The 22275-nt window shown below is 41.5% G+C and overlaps 2 protein-coding genes and 1 pseudogene across 3 annotated transcripts in view; 2 read left to right on the forward strand and 1 right to left on the reverse strand.

Moving 5' to 3' along the window:
• The window catches only part of ca14 (carbonic anhydrase XIV), a 36783-nt gene extending 33206 nt beyond the window's left edge, over positions 1 to 3577 (reverse strand). The window contains exon 1 of the mRNA XM_061819007.1: positions 3531 to 3577. Coding sequence (XP_061674991.1) covers positions 3531 to 3577 — 47 coding nt within the window. The remainder of the gene's footprint in view (positions 1 to 3530) is intronic.
• LOC133501562 (5S ribosomal RNA) lies at positions 2492 to 2610 on the forward strand (annotated as a pseudogene).
• Positions 3578 to 11477: 7900 nt separating the features above from the next.
• Positions 11478 to 20292, forward strand: LOC133501374 (uncharacterized). 2 transcript variants are annotated; one of them, XM_061821091.1, is made up of 6 exons: positions 11478 to 11755; positions 13366 to 13673; positions 13749 to 13824; positions 14846 to 14924; positions 16069 to 16252; positions 16881 to 20292. In XM_061821091.1, the coding sequence occupies exons 2-6, from the start codon at positions 13368 to 13370 to the stop codon at positions 17397 to 17399; spliced, it is 1164 nt and encodes a 387-aa protein (XP_061677075.1). In that variant the 5' UTR covers positions 11478 to 11755; positions 13366 to 13367; the 3' UTR covers positions 17400 to 20292. The 2 variants fall into 2 exon arrangements, with proteins under 2 accessions (XP_061677075.1, XP_061677074.1); XM_061821090.1 differs by having other exon boundaries at positions 11479 to 11763.
• Positions 20293 to 22275: the final 1983 nt, after the last annotated feature.

Below are 22275 nucleotides of genomic sequence, written 5' to 3' on the forward strand. Positions count from 1 at the left end.
TAGCGCTCATGGTTGTGAGTAAACATGCTGCTGTTCTGTTGAACATATGATCTGACCGGACTAGTGAATTCCAACCTTTTTGGAGCCAAGGCACATACTTAGTTGAGAGAAATGGCACATCAACAAACATAAAATGTTACACAACGTTGATACATTACTTGCTGTATTTATTTACTGCCAACTAATAGAAGACCATTAATTTGTTCTGTCACTATGCCTCATTGACTTAGATGAACAAATATAAATTCATATTAAATCTATTTTTGAACAATTAAGAACAAGAAAGTATATAGAGTAATTGAACAGGTCATTGAAATGTGATTGATCAACATTAAGGTGCTATTTCGCTGCTTTCCAATTAAAATGTCACACTACACGAAAGACATCCCCAAAAAAATCAAACATGCCAGAGTTTTCTTTTTGGCATTGGAGGGCTTCTCTGGTGCCAACTAGTTGATCCTGGATTATGTCACGCACAGCAAGGAGGTTTGTCATTGCTGACAAAATATAGCAGGCCTAATCTGGAATATTGGCCACAACAGCAAGTAGGGTCAATCATAGGGCTAAAATATTGTAATCTGATCCAGACATAAATATTCCATGCATAGAGCCAGAGCCAGGATGTGACTCGCTCAGGGCGCTGGAATGTTGTGCCCCGCCCAACTTGGTCCTATAGATTTCAGTGAGAAGAAGCAAACTATGCATGTGAAAGTTTTAACAAGAAAAAAGTTGTGCACCCCAGTCTGGAATTGTCACTAATCAGACAAGACACACGAGCAAAACAGCTTGATTCATCATTAATGAAATGCTAATTATACTCCTTATTGAAAAATGTGAATGCATATTTTATACAATTATTATTTTTGTAATTTATTTGTAATTTTTTTTCATCTTCAAGATAAGGAATATGTTTGGTGGTGCAGCATCCTAATGACTTCCTTTGACTGGGCGGTACGGATGGAAGGATGGATGGATGTATAGATGCTTTATTCATCCTGTGAGGGGAAATTACAAATATGGATAGTATACATCCATTTTCTGAACCACATGTGCTCAAAAGGAGGCAAGTAAATAATATATGATACAATATATGACAAGCTTGTGACAGGTTGCCATTGAGCGTGTGAGATGTCACATGCTGTGGTGTTGCAGGCAGGGTGGGGGTTGTCAAGTTCACGCCTTAGTAACCTCCAGCAAGCTCCAACGTGGCTATGAATCAGTGGCTGGACAAGCGGGCTCTAAACGATGTCACTTATGCCTGTTGACGTCTTGCTAATCGTGACTGAGAATGATGGCCTGTGCATCAAGTCACATGTCCGATGCTTGGCCTTACCTTAGAAGTATTGTAATCTGTAAGAGAAGAGTGCTATTGTGTTAATGGTCGCACTGGCATTGAATTGAAGAGTTGCAGTGTTGCCTGGAGACTGACATGGCAACGTTCATGTAAACAGAGCTCTTTTGGTCACAATTTAGAATGGACTGCATGAAGACATTCTCTGGTGTGGCTGCTGTGCATGTTTTTAGGATAGACTTGTAATAAATACACTGACAGTTGACTTAAGGGATAGATTGATAGTTAAAATCATAAAGCCTATAAACCTGACTTCCGGTATAGACTACATGGAATAGGTGTGTATTAAGGAGGCTCCTACACAAAAATTACCAATTTTCTTTCTTAACCCAGCTATTTTGAGATTAACGACGTCATTTTGAGGTGATTGCATGTTTCACTTGTACCATGGTTTTTTTGAATGGTCTCACCACGTCTAAATCTACGGGTCCTTCTACCTTCTGCAAGAGTGAGATAATCCTGACGCTAGCGGAGCTATACTCTGGTTTTCTGGAGGACTTTAAAACTTCGTTCAACTCTTTGACTTCAACCCTTGACATGTTATGTTCCCCTGTCACAGACCACAGTCAATTCATTCGCAGTTTAACCAATGTGAACTTTTTCAAGCGAAAGTGAATTACTTGAGGGATGACGCAAATATCAAAATAGCCACATCATTGGCTTACCTGATTCAGTTGCAAGTTAAGGACCTGATCATGCGCGAAGTTCACAAAAGAGGAGAACTGACATACAATTGCCACAAGATTGGGTTCACCCATAACACCAACCCTGGTGTTTTCAAACTTCATGCGGGGTTCAAAACCCCCATGAATGAACTCTACAACCAAGGACACAAGCCGGCTTTACTCTACTCTGCAAAGCTACGCATTACCATGCCAAATCTGGATAAGAAGTGGCTCCTGTTGACCACAGAGGGGAATAGATTTTTCCTAAATCTTACTCTATAGTTAGTACTAAAATGTTTGTACTGCATGATTCTCTTTAATCTGGTGCACTTCAGATGTTCAGATTCATTTTATGCTTTTGTTTGCACATACTGTACATACTATGCTTGTACCAAGTTGGTATTATTACTATTATTGTACTCAGTTGCTCAGTGGCCCAATTTCATATTTAGATGTAGTATTATTTGCAGTGAAAGCTTACGGCCATGCTACCCTGAGAATACCTGATCTCGTCAGATCTCGGAAGCTAAGTGGGTTTGGCCCTAGTTAGTACTTGGATGGGAGACCGCCTGGGAATACCGGATGCTGTAAGGTTCTCTCCCCGGCTAAAATGCTGAGGGGTTACGTCAGGAAGGGCATCCGGCGTAAAATTGTGCCAATCAAATATGCGTTCATCTGAGATGACACACTGCGGCAACCCCTAACGGGACGACTTGAAAGGAAAAGAAGAATTATTTGCAGTGAATGAACTTATAGATCTCTGTTTGTCAAGTTTTTAAAGTTTCTTACCGAGCTAAATGTCATAACACATCTTCTGAGGTCTCTGACATCTATTGCATTTTGTGCATATTTTTTCCTTTTTATTTTTTATGTAATTCACTTTTCTGCTCTTATTGGACTTATTACAACAAATTGAAGGTGGCTGCTGTGCATATGCTGCATGCACATCATAGCATTCTTTTTGACTCTCTTCGGTATTTGATGTAAACAGTGTTTCAGCTGCGGGAGTTGAAAAAGAATGTATGAAGTAGTGAACATGTTGGAAGCCGTAGCAACGTCCCAAATGTTTTAGTCGTTTAGCCTTTACTAGCATCTGGGCGATGCTTTAAGCTAAATATAAGGAGGGTGAGAGAATTAGGGTTCTATTTTATTTTTCTCAAAAACAAGGTTGTGGTTTTTGTCTTCATTGTATCTTTTGGTGAACTGCTACTAAACACCTATACGCACATACTGCTAATAAAGCATATGATATCCTTTTATTTTGATAATTTCCAACATTAGGGTAATGGAAGACCAACAAACACTTTGTATATTGCCTATTTTACGTGTTCTGATATAAGGCCAACGTGCGTTGCCCCAAGGTTTGTCAGTTGAAATGTTGGAGGGGTCATTTCCCCCATTAAAAGAAGCAAAGTATTCAATCATCTTAAACAACTGAACACTAAAATTGTTTTTCTTGAGGAAAGCCATCTGACTATGCAAGGCTTCAAAGGGATTGGGTTGGCCAACTTTACCAATCCACATTCTCAAGCAGGGCTAAGGCGGCGGCGGGAGGGGACATTCTTATACATAAATCCACTCCTTTCTCAACGTTGACGGTTATATTGGATTCTAACAGCCATTATGTGATTTTTCACAGTGAACATTGGCATAGTAACAACTTCATTCTGCCCTATATATACTGTATGGTCCTAACTGCTATAATATAAATTTCACAAATGTTTTTTCTTTCATCTTCTTCACTAGCCACTGCATTCTTGGGGGCAATCTTAATTGCTGCCATTACCCATCTCGGAATGGTTGTATTTCTTTTTGACCAAGGGTATCAAACTCATTTTTGTCAGAGACCACATTGTATTTGCGGTTTCACTGAGGGCCGTTGTGACTGTGAAACCATAAAAATCTTTAATCAACTCATCGTGTTCGGAGACAAAATTTATAAAGTAGTTTTGGAATCAGAAATCAAGGGTAATGGGTTTTTCAGCTATTGTTGACATTTGGTAACACAAAAATGATTGTGATATCTTATTTATATGAAATATAAATAATGGGAAATCTTGGTACAGATTTTTAACAAGAACCATGGCAGTCGACACACATGATTTGCTCTCTGGCCCTTGAATTTGACACCTATGTTGTAGACCCATCCATCTTTCAGAATCAACTCAAACCATTCATACAGTCATGGAGTCGTATGCCATTTTGGATATTTGAGGCTTACTCAACCCCTCCACCGGCAGTTTAATTTCTTTTGTCTCGTGAATGGTACCTTCTCTCGAATCGACCGAGCTCTCATTGACAATAGAATACTCTCTTCTGTCTGTTCATGCTCTCATGGTCCGGAAGTTGTCACTGATCATGCAATAGTTGTTGTCAACATCTCTCTCCTAGGTAGGCCATTGTCGCGATCACCCTGCCCCTTCACCGCTCTACTACAGAGTGAATCAGATTGGATTAGTTCCATTAATAATGGTATCTACTTGTTTCCTCAAAGCCAATGTGCATGCAGAATTCTCAGCTTCCACAATCTGGGAGGCAAGGTATTTCTCTGTTCGCAAGCCGTTTTTTCTTAATCTTGTAACAGAAATTAAATGAAAAGAGAGATCACATATCCCAAAAATGTCGCAGAACTTTGAGATAGCTGTAAAATTTCACCCAATACTGCTTTAGGAATTACTCACCATGAAAGCAGAATTTGACATTGTGCCACTGGATGAGGCCATGGCAGCATTACTTCAAACATGCAAAAAAATTTATTAATCTGGTGACAAACGTGTTCAATTGCTTTCACATCAAATATGGCAACTGCCAGACACATAACATGGACACTGAGGCTGGGATATTTGATGACCCCTGACTATAACAAATTTAACAGCTACTACAAAGACCTGCACGCCTATTTGCGATGATTTTTTTCCTTTTTTTTTTTTTAACCATACATTTTTTTAGGTCGCTAGAAATCTAATTCTTTGACCGAGAAATATCCACCAAGCTGGACAAACCTCTCACATCTGAAGAAAATAGGTCTGCCTTGATGTCTGTGCAGAGCGGAAAATGTCCAGGCCCTGATGGATTTCCTGCTGCATTTTACAAATAATTTGTTAAACTCTCCACTCTTACTGAACATGTATAATGAAGTCTTGCAGAATGGTATCCTCCCTCCCGCATTGTGACGGGCTACTTTATTACTCCAAAAAGGAGAGAGCTCATCTTCGCTGCAGTAACTACGGTCCTACAGACATTTTCATCCCAATTTTTAAGGTGCTGATGTAGACTCCAACGAGGAGGTAACAGGAAAGCAAACCACACCTCTGCAACTTCAGCAAAATTTGTGTTTTTTGAAAAAGAAAGCAGTGGTATTGCTCATTTTAGGGAGGATGAGGAGGAGGTGACGAGCTGCAGAAAAAACAAGGAAATGGGCTCGCCCTATTGAAATGGCTCATCAGCACCTCAGAGTTGAGGCTTGTCAATTTCCCTCTTGCAGGTCTGCCAAAAAAAAAAAAAAAAACATGCAAATCACTCCTACAGCCCCTTTCCCATTGGGGAACCACTCACCGCATTATTGCTCTCCAAATAGAACCCCTTTTTGTTTGAAGTCTCTCTGAAGAGTGCCAGCTGCCTCCTATATAGTCACCCCGCTCAGCGAGACGTCGAACCGTGCTGTCGTCCCCATAGCACATACACATTGAATGGGAAAGTTGCAGGCATTAATGTCAATGGCAAATGCGGTGTGGGAATTTTCTGGGCTGCTTATCCTCACAAGGGTGGTGGGAGTGCTGGAGACAATCCCTGCTGTCAAACAACAGTCGCCCTCACAATCACCTAGGGTCAATTTAGAGCCTCCAATGAATGCATGTTTTGGGGATGTGGGAGGAAACCGGAGTGCCGAGAGAAAACCAAATATATCCTGAAGCATCAGTGGAGCGCTGCCAAATTTAGCACTGCTGTTGTTACTGGGCTGTAAACACTGCAGCATGTTGCTCCGGTACCATATTAGTGACCAGTCACCCTTGGTGGTTGCAAGTTGAGGAGGCTTCCTTTAACTCCTTCACTTTGAGGTCTTTCTTGTTACTCTGACTTTTCTCACTCTAGCATACACTGGCAATGTAATTGTTGAAAACTCTTAAAATCTGGGCTCCATTTAAACGGTATTTGGATTTAACTGTGTACCCTTCTCGTCTCCTATCCATTTAAAGTCTTTGTTTCCACCTGTCAATGACAGAGGCTTCACATCTTTGGAAGTTGCCGGGATGCAGTCAGTCAACCATTTCTGCATGAACAGGATATTTGATCAGCTGACCTGCAATTTTTCCTTTACAGAAAGTAACTTTATACATTTTTGGAAGTCAGATTTTGCCCAAAAGTGCTTTCCCAATATTCTATCCATTACCATAATATACTCTATATTTAAGGTCAACCCATATTCCAAGCGATGTAATCTCCACATTATATCCAGCCATTGTTACACACTGTTCTGTGGCGATTGAGTTACAGAGGACTTGGGCTTTGGTACTCAACATGTAGACGCCTGGCAGTTAATTTTGAACAAACCCCTCCTCTTCAATTTGCGCTAGAAACATGGTCATGAAATGCATGCTGGTGCAGAGTCCACTGGTCAAGGACCAAACTGGCTCTTATCTTTTCTGGGTTAAATCCAACTTGTAATGTCATTAAGTGACAGCTAATGTTACCCATATGTTTTGACCTTTAGTGATCCTTTCACTTTGGACTTACCTCTGTCCAAATTACTCGCCTATTGTGGCTTTTTTTTCTTTTCTTTTCTTTTTTTTTCCTCATCTTGCTTGCATGCAGGGTTACTCTAATGCACTAGAAAATCCCTGCTCCACCTCTCTAAATTTGGACAAGGGATGCTTTTTTTTAAATTTAAATAACGTTTGAAAGATTAGGCACTATTATTGTATACTCACTATTATTGATAAAATGGATTGTTTTTATCCTTGTTATTGGTAAGTCTTTACATTATTAATCCATGAATGTATACTGCTGTATTTTTAATGCTGACAAACATTGTAAATCTACATATTTTTTTCAAGTATGCACATGGCAATTCAAATGCTCTTTTTGTGATATGAAACGAATGAGACAAACAAAAATTAGTTCGAAACTTTTTTCCATCATTATGACCTACGGCCTGTATCTTTTGTATTGTGGGGTAAGGTGTATTTGGTGCAAACAAAAAACTGCTCTTCACCAAAAGAACACCTTGATGAAATTTACTTTGGTCCATTTTTTTTCATCATAAAACTGACATTTGAACAGGGGTGTGTATATATTTTTTTTTATAACCACTATAAATGGATCTGTTAGGCCTGTTAAACTTAAAGATAATTGGCCTGTTTCTGTCACAATTTTGCCCCGCCTGTATACTTTTATCTTATCTGAGATGAAGTAAAGTTTTGTAAATTTTACATATCACAGAGAGAAGTATTGTTAACAAGCCTGACAATCAATGAATGAGTTAAAAAGAACTACAAAGTATGTATAATCTGTTTTCAAAATGGTTAAGAATTCAGACTTTTTATCATTAGGCTTGCAGACGTTGCGGGCGTGTCGCTGAGAGTTCAGAAAATTCCATCTCTCCTGTCGATCAAATACATGTACCACCTTCCTTCCGTCACAGTTCCTTTCCGGCGACGGCGATATCACACGCTTTCATAGGCTACAAAGAAGCAGCCTCTGAGCTGACTATAATTATAACTATAACTGATAATCACTATAATTCACGCAGCCAGGACAGTTTGCCTCCCTTTTGAAATTCATCAGTCTGTGCTTCTTTGGCTGCTGAATGGTGCACTATAAGCCACCAAAGGTGCTCTCCCGTCTTCCTGGATGAATTCTTCCCAAAGTAAACTTTGAGGCTAATGGCACTTACGCTATTGTGCTGGACCTCCCTACAACTTCTCTCCCCACTGTAAACAGGCCGGAGGCAGCTCATCTTGTCGATTTTACCGCTACCTTGCAACACAACATGCGCGGGTGCCAGACGGCAAGAAAATGAAACAAAACACATTACGCTTCAGGGAAGATGCCTTTTTTCAGGTGTTGGGCATAATTTCATGGCCACATTGCAATGCGCAGGGCCCCTAAGCCACGCCTACTTAGATACTGTTGCGATGCACCCCAAGCTACCGATCAAAGTGGTGGACGCAGTGCGGCCGAAGCATGTTATGAGTGATTCATTGGAGCGAATTCGCGATAATATTAGAGTTAGTTTCCTTCTGCCCATGGTCTCAGAAATATCGACAAAGAGTGTACAGAAAGGCCTGAATTACTTTCAACAGGGATATATTAATAATGTCCCAAATGGGAACAGCAGTTAAAGTTTCTGCAATGTGTTGGCCATACATGCATGCGCAAGAATCAACCACCTCATAAACTAATGTTGGACATCGAATGCGATAAGATTTCTGATGCCTATTGTTCATGCACAGCAGGGTAATTTTGCATATTTACGCTACATAAACATGTCGATTCGAAATATCTATGTTCATAGTGGATAATTAATTCACATAAATTATGGTAGTATGCGTGTCCTCTATCGGTCTCAACGTACGTAGTGTACATGTAAATGTAGGCCCAAAATATTTGTATTCACGTGATGTGTTTAGTCATGCATAGAAGGCTTGAGAGCAGAGCCGAGGTGCAGCTGGAAGCTTTGAGTTTCGCCCGGCTCAGGTAGAGGTTCCTCCTTCCTTTATAGGTGTTACACCGACTCATTGAATAAATCACCTTGGAACAGACGGCTTCGTGCTGATTGATCTTCGATACGTTCAGCTGGTCGTGAGGTTAGGCACAAGCCTTAATCCACTGTTTGCAGTTATCTAAATTACGCTTTGGGTTGGGAAAGTAACCTCTCTGCATAGCCCTCGTCTCCAATATACGTTTCCCAGCCACATCGAAGCACCATATTTCCGAATCGGATATAAGCAGGACTATAAACTCGCAATTCAGAGGCTTAAAATAAACAGGCCCCCTTGGGGGGATGATGATGATGATGATGCTCCCAAACCGTTTTAAGGTTAATCTTATGTTGCCTCCTATGTTTAAAATACAGAATTAGCTTTTTGTGCACTGTATTGTCTATGCTTTCATCCTGGATGGAATTTTAAAATTTCAAACTTACTCATCCTGCACTTTCTACTTTGGCTTCAGAACAGACCAAAAACAGAAAATCTCATCCAGTTTAACCACTTTTTCTTTGTTTATTCACATACTCCGACAGTCTTTGCGTCTTGAAACAGCAGCATTTATTTTTTAACTTTCTCCATTAATACCGAAAGTAAACATAAGCAGCAGTGGTGGACGCTGTCATGATAAAAGACATTGATGGGCTGCATAACTACTGTAACATTTCTAATTGTGAGTGTACGTCTTTGGGGGGGGGGGGTGTAAGGTAAACTAGGAAAAAGAGTGTGGCGGAGCAGCGGTCATTGTTAGATAAAGTTCCGTCCGTGTGCTGCCTAAAAGAAACCAGTGGCTGCTTCTCATTTTTTACAGTACGTATGTGAATTCTGCCATTGGATGTAACAACCAGTCATGCCTCACTCATTAAATCACATTGCAAAATGCCACAAACTAAATAGCTGTATGTTATACTTTAAATTTGTATTGGATTTTTTTTGTCCGTAGCGCAGAATACATGCAAAGAGACTACATCAGCGGTGCACAATTCTGCACACGTGCAGTTTAGCGGGAACATTGGCTGACTTTTTTTTTTTTTTTGGCACATCATCCCGTGATTGATGCATTGAGCTCCCCTGCTTCAGAGGGTAGAGGTGAAGGCACGAGAATCCACAGCTCAAAGACTTCAAGAGAAGAAATGGAGAAGCCATACCACAAGATGCAAACCATCACTAATATGTATCGGAAGGCCAGATCTGATTCAGCATACAATTTGAGATAAGCCACAAGTGTTTTAGAAAAAGGTTTTCTGGAGTGATGAGACAAAGATTAACCTCTGCCAAAGTGATGGAAAGTCCAAAGTATGGAGAAAGAAAGGATCTCATTCTGATCCAAATCTCACAAGATCTGAGAAGCATGGTGGAGTGTCATGAGGTGGGTCTGCATGGCTATTCTGGAATTGCCTCACTAGTCATTGAGGATGTAACTCATGAGAGTAGTAACAGAAGGAATTCACATATCTATAAAGTTATATAGCATATATATTTAAAAAAAATTAATCCTGCTTTCAGTTCCCATACCGCTTATCCTCACTAGGATCAGTCACTGGGGTTCCATCTTATTCTGGGTGGGGGGTGAGGTACACCCTGAGCCAATTGTCAGCAAATTGCATATCATATTTGCACTCATAATCACACAGTTGGCCTATTCAGAGCTTTCAATGATCCTATCATGCATGTTTTGGGGAATGGGAGAGGGAATCTGGAGTAACCAGGGGGGAAAAAAAACACACACACAAGGCTGGAGGCTGGATTTGAACCTAGGTCCTCAGAACTGAGAGGTCCATCATTCTACAACAGTCCTGCCTCTGTTCCTTTTGGCAACACTTGGGAAAAATTGGTGCAACATACCCAGAATCCTGTAAAATCAACCCTTCACAAAAAGCAAACCAGTAAAATAACATGGTTAACACACCTGAAATACAAACTCTTGTAGACCTCAGGAATGGAGGACCAGCTCCGGAGCTGTTGGAAGCCCAGGAGTGCTTGTTTAACATCCCTGCAGAATTTTCAGGCCTTGTTTTTCCAGTTCAGGTTTTTTAAATAATAAAAAAATAGTTCTATGGCCACTGTCATTTCACCTCTCCTTCATCCTCTTCCACGAAGGAGAACAGTGATCCAATCAGAGCAAAGCTTATTTACATATTAAATATTTATGAGTCATCTCATCTGCCAGCCTTTTTGGACCAACTTGAGTAGCTTGAAAAGGAGCATCCTGTGGATTTCCAACCCAAACTATATTGCCTGATAACCTGATTTAAAAAAAAAAGACATTATTTAAATTGTAATGATAAAGGTGTAGGGTGGGACTTTGAAGATTTGAAATATCAGTGTGGGACGCCTTAAATTATAGGTCTCTTGAAATGGTGGAAGAATATATGGATTGATAAATGAGTAGTATCGTCAGTTTCCAGTTCGATAAACTGGCCAACATGCTTTTATATATGTATGTAGATCTATACAAAGTAAATTGAATGTTCATGTTGCATAAGGTTTTATCCCGTCAGTGGTTCCGAGCGTGTGTGATGCAGACATTTTTTTTTTTTTTTTTTGACTGGGCGGGGAGCGCACGCGTGTGTTTACACCCGCTCAGTGTAGTAGAAGCAAAAGCCACCACGAGAAGAAAACACACGAGCGACACATGAGTGGGAGGGGCCGCACGCCCTCGTCCAATCGACGCCGAGCGAACCAATCACTGGCTGCGCATGTCGACCAATGGCGCGCAGCCCCCGTGGACGGCCTGCGCCAATGAGCTGCGCCCATGACGCGGGCACGTGTATCACCGCACATGTTGACGCTCGTAAAGTGTGGCGAGAAAGAGAAAGAGCGAGCAAACACGCACACAAGGCGTCGCGCGGCGGCCGGGAGTGGACGGGGACGACGCGTGCGTACGTGCGTACGTGGGTGTGCGCGAGAGTCTGTCAAAGTCGACGCCGGTCGCCCACTGCATACCGACGGAACCGACTAGGACGCAGAACCGGACGTTGTGGCAGCTACCATTGTGTTTTCGGCGTGGGTGTATATACATCGCGAATACAGTGAGTGGGTGAGCAACGTCATTTTCCTCTCTGTGCATATTCGTCAGCGTGTTGCTTCCCGGAGTTGCCCAGCTAGCTGCATCCTGTTTGTACGCCCACTGAAGCCTCAGATAGATAGAAAGATGTTATTCGTGTTGGTCTTTCAAGTTTCTATCTATCTATCTGAGTGGGTAGTGCCTTTTAATGACATTGTTTAATGTATATAGCATTTGAATGAGGGCAGCATCTAACAATTATTTTTAATCGACAATTCATGTCAATTATTTTTCGATTAATCGGTTATTTAAATGTTTTTCATTTTCACTCGCATTTAAAAAAATGGACATTATTTCCAATTAACTGCAGCGAATTCACAAACAAATTATGATTGAGTTACTGGTTTGGCCCATCATGTCAGTCAGTCTGTTTTCATGGAGGGCTTCAGAAATCTTCACGGTATTTACTGTTGAGAAAATGAAATTATAAGGATTTTGACCATTTTGAGTTGAACAAGAACTCTAATCATTGGTCAAAACAGTTTTGAATTTGATAATCGATTAATGTATTGTTCCACCTCTAGTTCAAATTATTCTATTTTCTTAGTTCGATAGGTGAACATTAAAAAGAAATCTAATATTGTTCCACATGCCTTGCTTTGTTTCTTGTGTTACGTGGATTATATTTGTGGATTTTTCTTAACCATAGGTTATGGAGGCAGCCATTTCTATGTGACTGCACCTGTCATTACAAATTCTTATATAGGTATTGTTTTGAACTCTGAATGAATGAACAATAATTGAAGGTAAGGGCGTGAAGTGGATTTTCTTGCTATAAAACCAAAGCGCCAGGCTTAAAACGCCCCTCTTTTCATGTGGGAGTAAAAGTGAGTATGCTTGTGACCTCCCCCAGGGCTCAGGGTCCAGCAGGGATTACTCCCAGGGAAAGGAATGGATTGGGGGGTGGGGAACCTATGAGAGAGCATTTGGTCTGCGCCCACCGTACAATTCTAAAATGACTAAAGCCCTCAGAGGAAGTGTTGTAGGAGGCCAAATGTTTAATCTAAAAATGCTCAGAATATGTAAACCTGGTTTCATGTGTTCTCATAAATAGCAATGAAGGAAGCGGTGGAAGGAAGGAGAAACGAGTAGCACGTTTGAGTGTGTCAGCAAGAGGATGAGAAAGACGAGATGAGAGGCGTGCAGAAATGCACCCGGAGTAGAAAGAGAGGAGTTTGTGCGTGTGTGAGGGGAGGGGGGGGCAGGTGGGCGGCGGTGGTGGTGGTCTTGTGGTGCGGAAGGGGGGTTAGGATGGAGCTCCACAAGCCGGCCAGCCTGAGCCGGGAGAGGGCGGTGCAATAAGCTGAGCACTAGAGGCAGTGAAAGAACGAGACTGCCTATTCTGATTCCACTACTCTACACTTCGCTCTAGCGCCCATCCCCCCTCTCACATTTTTACTGTCTTCCGTCTCCCAATCTCTTCAATGGGGGCTAGACATGCGCTACCATTGTGCGCCGACTGGCCACCGCCCCCCATGCCATGTTAAACTAGGACACCCACCATTTTGTGGCGCAAGAAATTAACACATGAACATTTGGATGTAACTGAATATATTTCTCGATCCCCTTGTACAGAGATGCAGTCCCAGGGCAGCACGTCCTCCCAACCCTCTTTCGACTCCCTGAGCTCCAGCGACAGCCTCCTGTTCAGCGACTCGGACGACACAGACGTCTTTCTGACCGACGCCGCCTCTTCGGCCCTCCTGGACGCCGCAGGGGGCCCGTCAGCCACCGTCGCCAGCCGGGCGTCGGACAGCCCCGGGTCTCAGTGGGCCTGCGACGGTTTCACCGACAAAGAGGAAGAGGAGGACGGTTACGGCTCCGGCGTCAAGGCGCCTCCAGAGGTTCCCAAGTCGGAAGGTGACCTGCTGTTTGCTCAGAAGGTGAGCTTTGGTCTGTCTGTGAACGCCCTCCCTGGACAGGTTGTAGTAATCAATTTCTCTGTCACTTCTTGTCAGTGTGCTGAGCTACAAGGTTTTATCAGGCCCCTGCTGGAGCTGCTCAATGGGCTGAAGAAAGGCCGATTTGACCGCGGTAAGATTCTCTCCATCGCTGCTTCTAGCTCTGTTTCCCAGCATTTATTGAGCCAAGGCGGATATTTTACATTACAAAAATCTCGTAGTGCACATCCATTTTCTTCCGCTGATTGTTTGGGGTCGCGCCACGGAGTCAAGCAGGGAAGCCCAGAGTTTGCTCTTCGTAGCCACTTTGTCCAGGCCTTCTGAGGAATCCCGAGGGGTTCCCAAGCCCCCCCGAATAACTTGTTTTCTCCAGTGTGTCTTTGGTCTTCCCTGAGGTCTCCTCCCGGTGGGTTGTACTCGGAACACCTCACCAGTGAGACGTTCAGGATCTTTTTTTTAATGTTGGTGGGTTTAGCCTTAAAATATACCTCATACACATTAAAGAAACTTAAACTTATTTAAACATACAAGACTGTTTAAACACCTTTTTAAATATTTTGAACATACAAAAAAAAATACCAAGCAGATAATGGCTAGAAAATACTGCACATTAAGAAAAACAAAAAACTCCATCCCTCTATTTAGAAACAGGACAGTATTTCAAACTGACAGTGCAGAAAATGGACAAACATGAATTGATTTTGATTCAGTTGCTTGTTTGGTCTGTAACATGTCAGAAAATGTTTTCCAAATAAAGACAATCAGCCTGCTTTCTTGGAGGGAGCAAGAAATCTATTTCCTGTTACAGGGTTGGTTAGTTAGTTGTTATTTACTGTTGTTCTGCCTGTCGTGATATTTCACACACATTGCTAGATAAGCAAACATGGATCATCTTCTGAGCAGGTAAGTGAAACGGCATAATTCCTTGTGACACACCTGGTGAGCTCTCCCGCACACCATTTGGGAATCTTTTTTTTGTGTCAGAACTCCCCCGAGCACTGGTCTACACTCACTTATCGTCTGTAAACAACACCGTCGTCGTCGTGTTGCTGACTCATCGCCTCGTTCGGGGCAACCGACTGTGGCTTTGTTCTGTCGTGACAGCGATGTCTTGGTGCGAATGCTGACACAGGGGTTATGTTTGTGATCGATAGGTTTGAGTAGTTTCCAGCAAAGCGTCGCTATGGATCGCATCCAACGGATCGTGGGGGTTTTGCAGAAACCAAACAGCGGGTAAGATACAGCCCCAAACCCTAACACACTTTGTTTCAAGTTAGATACTCCTACTATATTTATTGCAATACAGTACTGTCCCAGAGTTTTGGGCATCCTCCAAGAACCAGGAAGTAGCCTGTTAACTGACAAACATACAGTATGGACAAACACAAATTCAAAGATCTGTTTTTTTTTTTTTTTTCTCCCCAAAACTTTTAATAATTCAGCTTTGGTAAAGGTTTGTACTCAGTGTTTTTGTAGTAATGTACATTATGAGTATTGAACATTGATTGCAAATACAGCACATCTAATGGAAGCCCAAATGTTTTCCACAGTGCTTTGCATTTCTTTACTATTTCATGGAGTGCACTTATATAGTCTAGTAAGAGGCAATATTTATTTAATATGTATATTATTGCAGTTACAGTTTGCAGTAGAGTTGCTCTGCATCACACTGATAATATACTATAATTATACCGATTATGTAATATTGTCTTATAATACTGATCCACAGCACTCCCACAGCTTCAAAGGGACCCTAATATTGGGTCTCTTATTTTTAATGTTCATAAAAATCAATCACAATTTAGTTTATATTTTTACTGTATAGTTTTGTTTGTCTAAGTGTTTATTTTAGTATTTTATTTTTATTGAATATGATTATGTATTCAAAATGGAATATATTATAGAACCAAAACATTTTATTTTATTTTTTAATGGTGTTTATTTCATGAGGTTCAGGGTAATTTAAAAAAAATTTTTATTCATTTTTATATTTTAGGTTTCTCAGAACTTTCATCTTAGCAAATTTTAGTATATATATATATATATATATATAATATATATATATAAAGTCTACTAGGGTGTACGTAAGAGAAGTCTCAATTTTTTTGTTGTTGTTAAATGATTACATATTATTTTTGTCGAGGCTTATTTTTTGATACTGCTTTTAGGAGTTTTTTGTTACTATATTTTTGAGGTTTTACATTTTTGTTGAAACAATACACACAGACCATATGTGGCCCACGGAGCGTAGGTTGTCTACACTTGTATAAGTTTGTACCAGATTTTTTTTTTTTTTTTTTTTGTAGTGAATGTGATGTAGAACTTGAAACATCCTGATAGTCCCTTGCTGAACATACGTGTGGATGTCTTGTTCCAGGGAGAAGTACCTCAACACGCTCCTCCAGGTGGAGATGATGCTAAAGCTGTGGTTTCCTCAGATCTCCACTCTTCCAACGTCGGCCGCCTCCAGCGTGGCCGCGTCACCCACCCACACCCTCCAAGACGCGCCAGGCGCCACGCCACCGCACAAACACAGGGATCAGCTGCACATCCCAGTGAAGGTGAGCATGCGCCACTCCGCTGTGGTGCACTTTGAATCAGTAATCCCAGATCAAGCGTCTACACCGCGGGGTTTGTCAGCTATCTAAACAACACAGGTGTCACTCACTGCATGTCATTTGCCAATGAATTACACATGGTGCAACAGAGTACCTGAAACAAGAAACACGACTTTTAATTCATCTCCATGGAACCTAATATAATACTGAGCAGGTACTAATTTGTTTACCACATCAGTAAGTCTCCACCCTTGAATTCCACTGAGAGACTTTTCACATCCTTGCTGTCGTTGTGGTGAGCAACAGAGTTTGAATGTGCTCTGAAGTTGAACTTTTTCATGTCCAGAACTGAGATTACTATAGCTAGAGACATTGGAAAAAAAAATTCTTAGCCCACCCTTTTTTCTTCACTTTCTCGTTTGTTTTAATACCTAATACACCTCAACTGTGCCTGGAAATTCTGTTCATAAAAGTTTTATATTTTAGTTTTAATTTATCAATTGTATATTTAATTTTAATTGCTATTTTAAATTACAATTTTTTTTAATCAAACATAACACTAAAACTAATCAAACGCCAAATTGCGTTTCTATCACTGATTGTTTAAATATTTTGCTATTTGTTTTTGCAGAAACGCCGACTCAGCTGGACAGGAACTGACTCTCCGACGCCGTCTCCGGGCCTCCTGAAGTGCCCTCGGCTCAGTTCACAAGAGAAGAAGAAGCAAGGTGACAGTGATGAAGAAGGGGGCGAAAAAGATGTCAGACCCCGCACTCCGCCGTCATCGTCTTCTCACCAAATTTCTGCAAATGCCAGTGTCTGTGCAAAGGGAAACAACAGCGACTGTGATGAGTCCGGTAAGCCGTCAGAGTACAAAACGGGTCGTGGGTCCGAGCCTAGCCTCACGTGGGTGCACGTCGCGCCCATCCTGTCACCGCGGAAGACGGGCACGTCGACAACGGCAGGTAGCGGCACTAAGAACAGGACGAGCCCAGCAACGCAAGACAGCGCCGTCTCCTCCACCACGCCTTCCAAGCACAGCAAAAATCTAAAGAAACCCCCACGCTGCCAAAGCCAAGCTGCCACAGATGAGCAAGGTGACACTTGTCAGGGTCAGAGCCGGGTGGGCCGCACTTCCTCGGAGACCTGAGAGGGAAAATGGGACAAAACTGGGGGAAGTGTAGAACACCTCGAGAGGGAAATCAAACGCGTGTTGATAATCACAAATAGTGTAAAAAATGTGCAAAGAAATGGCAGAAGATCGTAAGTAAATTCAAGGCTTAAAAAAACAAAAAAAGATGCCTGAATGGACCACTTCCTGTCACGAGAGGAAGTCGCTGGTAATGTAACCTTGTACGGGTTGTAGATAGACATAAAGAAAAAAGGATAAGATGTAAGGAAAAAAGGAAATCCAGTGTACACAAGGATGCATCCGCAATGTACCGTGGCGCGTTTAAAGACAATGGAGATTGTTGGAAGAAAGGAAACTGTCATCAACTTACGAATGTAACTCAAGAACAAGTAGCTGCGCTCCAGGAGGATCACTGGAACTGCTCCCACCGTTAATTTATTCGTCTGTTGAGCCGACACTGCATTTATTTATTATTCTTTGTATTTATTTATTGGGCAGTCGAGGAAAACACAAAGGCGGTCAACTTTTTTTTTTTTTTTTTTTTTTTTTTTACACGATGTTGACAAAGTGTTTTCCTTTTCATCATCAACAAGAAGGAAGTTTTGAACTGTCAGACTACTGTGCCTTTTACCAAATAGGATGTGTTTATTTTTCAAAAGAAACAATTGGTGCTTGAGTGCATTTTTACTGCATTTTGATTGTTTACTTTCACGAAAAAAAAACAGCACATCTTGACAGTAGTCACCTGTACCTTTCTTCAAACATAATGGCATCACGCTCTCTCGTTACCCTAATAGCATAATTGCCTCAGTCATGTTTAGAGAAAAAAAAATCTAGGGTTGCAAGGAAGTAACACTTTAATAAATCAATTACCTTTCTTGGGGAATTCTAGAAATTAGGAAATTTACTGCTGAAAGGGCACAATTTCCAAGGATTTGCACAATTTTAAGTAACAGTTGTCATGAAATGATGATCACAATAGTTCTTTATTAATTTGATAATTGAGGGGTACTGTTGTTGATTAAATGTTTTACAGCATAGTTGCACCCTATTTTTGATGTAGATATATGAAGAATAAGTTCAAAAGGACTTCAACAATTACGCTCTCAGGCCTCTCGCTGCCTGATTGCATGATTGCCAAGTTATTTTTGAATGTTTTTGGAAACCAAAAAAATGTGATCTAGATGAAAAGGAAATGAAAATCTACACAGGCATTAAGAACAAAAGCAAGCATGGTAAAATGACTCGTCCCAATTGTCCTCAAACTTATTACACCGAGTATCCTCTTGAAAACTACTTGGCTCTCCAAGTTACACCATCTGTACTTCAGTAATAATTCAATTAATATGTATTGCAAATAAGTAAAATACAAATTGTACTGCGATTTTGTTTGAAAACAAACTGATAGATCCAATGATCAAATACAGACCATAAAGATCAAATAGAACTATCGTACTTCAAAGTTAAATGCAACAGAACTTAAATGCACTGAATTAAATATTTTGGCAACTGTGACATGCACGGATGGACCATTCAATTGAGTGATTCTTTGTCTCGCGACAGGGAGCACATCTACCAATAGTGAGACTCCCACCACACTTTAGATAATGAATGACTTGGGCAATTATGCGCTTAGGCTAACAAATTCTGCCAAACACCGTCTCCAGGTATATTCTGTAAACATGCCTCCATCTTGTCAGCAGAGGCTTCTTCTGCTAGCCTTTTTTTTTTTCCTTACTTATTTTCCCCTTTCGGCTCCCACCCAAATTGAGGGACCGAAGGGGCCGCACACAAGGGTGGTGCACTGAGAAACTTGAAATGCTACAAAAATGTCAACATTAGGGAGGAACTCGTCTCGACTTGCACCGACCCTTCCTCTGCTGCTATTCTGCATCGGAAGCACAGAGTAGTATGATCTTAGAGGAGGGGGGTCGGCCGAATGACCAATTCATGCAAACCTGTTGTAAATATTTCTACTAAGCTATTTTTCAAACGATTTCCATTGAGCGAGGACGTAGCAGCTTCCAGAGCCACAGAAAGCCTCCATTTCCAACCGCCTTTATTTAACCTGGATTTTTTTTATTTCATTTTTCGTTTCGATTTTAATCAATTTTTTTTGTTTTACATTGGGTTTTATTTCGTTTTTTTTTTTTTGGATTATTTTTCTTTGAATTTCTCCTTTTTTATATGTTTTTTTTAAATACATAAGTGTTTTTCCATTAAGTTTTATTTTTGGGGGTTTGAATTCAAATTCTATTAATTTTATTTAAATTAGTTTCTGTTTTGTTTTACTCTTTTTTTACATTATCTGTTCAATTTACATATATTTGTTTTCCTATTTTTGACTTTTTTTTAATCTGCAGGGTTATTTTGTTTTTCTGCAATTTTAACAACTTTTGTTTAATTATTATCATTGTACTGTAGGTCTATTTGTTGATTATTGTTTAATTTATTTTGAATTTATTTTTTTTTTCAAAATGTTTTTTTATATTTGATCCCAATGAGGCATCTTCGAAGCCTTACAAGTCTGAGAAAGACCTTTCCTGTTAACATTTGACGCTCCAGACTCCTCATCAGAGTCTTGTTTGTGAGGAAGTGAGTGTGTGAATTTTTTTCTACGGCCATGGTGTGACCGGATTGCACTTACTTTTTCATGTACGTTTTTCTACTTCATCGACGAGCGGTTGGGAAAGATTTGGGAATCTTGTAGCCTTCCTTCTTGTTCACAACTTGTACTGTTCTCCTTTGCCCAGCACCATGCTGTCCTTGCCCTCCCGTCATCTCCTTCAATCTTGTTAGTTTTCTTGTCTTTAGCTCACTCTTACTCTTAATCTTACTCTGGCTACATTTTTTCAACAACCACGTGACAAAAGGAAAATTTTTGAATAAATGGCAATTTTTAAAAGCTCAATGTCGCACTGGATTTTCTAGAAATGATCTTTCTATTGCTGGGATGGAAGCAATGTGTAATGCTTTTTAAAGGAGAGACAGATGTGACTCACTGGGGGTGCAGATTTAGAGGACGTACATTTTGGGGGTTGGGGGGGCAGGGTTCGAGACTGCATCCTCACTAATCTGACAGGCACAAGAAGGGGGGTATTGTGTGTTTGAGTTGCCTACCAGCTGCTAAAACAGACCCTAAACAAAACACTCGCATGTGTGTGTGTGTTTCTTCAAATAAGTCACGTTTGCATGTACAGTAATGTCAAGCTAACTTGCACGGTGGAGGTGTGGGACTTTAAAACAAATAAAACTCAAAGAATAAAATATCTATCCATTTTATACATCTTATGAGGTCGGGTCGTGGGGGCAGTAGCTTTACAAGGGATGTCCAGACTTCCCTTTCCCCACCCACTTTATCCATATCTTACGGGGCAATCCCGAGGCATTGCCAAGGTGGTCGCGAGACATAGTCTCTCTAGTATGTCCTGGGTCGTCCCTGGGGTCTCCATCCAGTGAAATGTGTTCAGAAAACCTCACCAGGGAAGCATCCAAATCAAATGTGGAAGATCAGCGTCGAGTCGTACGCTGAGCTCCTCCTGGATGACCGAACCTCTCTGAGGGAGAACCATGGGTGAGGGTAGGAACATAGATAAACCGTTAAATTGAGAGCATCACTTTTTGGCTTAGCTCCTTCTTTACCACATCTGACCGATACAAAGTCTGCATCACTGCAGACACTGCACCAATCTGCCTGTCGACCCCCAGTTTCATTCTTCCCTCACTTGTGAACAAGACCCCAAGATAATAGAACTCCTCCACTTGGGGTAGGATCTCATCCCCGACCTGGATAGGGCATGCCACCCTTTTCCGACTGAGGACCATGGTCTCAGATTTGGGGGTCCTCATTTTCATCCCAGCTGCTTCACACTTCTGCAAACTGCTCCAGTGAGTGTTGGAGATCACTGCTCGATGAGGCCAACAGAACCACATCTGCAAATCGGTGAGATGCAATACGGGGGCTGTCCATAAAAGTTAGGAACAGAATCGGTGACGAAGGGCAGCATTGGCGGAGTCCAACCGTCACCGACTTACTGCCAGCAATTCAGACCAAACTCTGACACCGGTCCGACAGGGACCAAACAGCCCATATCATTGAGTTTGGCACCCCATATTTCCTGAAGCTCCCCCCACAGGCCTCCCCAAGGGACACAGTCAAACGCTTTCTCGAAGTGCACAAAACTCGTAGTCAGGTTGGGCGAACTCCCATGCACCCTTGAGGATGCCGCTGAGGTTGAATCCTGAGAGCCATTTTGTAGCGGAGGATCAGATTGCCAAGATTCTTCCCTTCAGCCACTGGCCAGCTCACACTGCACCCTTCCCTATAGCCCCTCCCACACGTGGTGAGCCCGTGAGAAGGGGGACTTACGTTAACTTTTCAGACTGGGCCTAGCCGGGCCCCCTGGGTGAAGCCCCTGTCACCAGACACTCGTCTCTGAGCCCCACCTCCAGCCCTGGCCCCAGAGGGGGGCCCCGGTTACCCACATCCGGGCAAGGGAAATATAAATCCAGTTTTATTACTCATCATAGAAGTTTATGAAGCCATGCTTTGTCTGGGCCCTCACCTAGGACCTGTTTTCCAGGGGTGTGAAGCCCCAAACAGCTCCTAGGATCATTGGGACACACAAACTTCTCCATAACGATAAGGTGACGGCTTGCAGGAGGGGCACAATAAAATAAATACAACTAATACAACATAAATACTAAACTAATACTAATTAGAGAAGAAATATCCAAAAGCTACAAAAAGCGAAAAGGCAATTTCAAATTAAATACAAAGAATATTTTTTATGACCTTTTAACTAAAGTAAAACATAATAATGAATTACATGACCAATGAATAAATCCATCCAATTGAGCAATGATTTAAAAAAATGATGAATTAAGACATCCT

The sequence above is a fragment of the Syngnathoides biaculeatus genome, chromosome 5 (assembly GCF_019802595.1).
Source record: "Syngnathoides biaculeatus isolate LvHL_M chromosome 5, ASM1980259v1, whole genome shotgun sequence".
Lineage (NCBI taxonomy): Eukaryota > Metazoa > Chordata > Actinopteri > Syngnathiformes > Syngnathidae > Syngnathoides > Syngnathoides biaculeatus.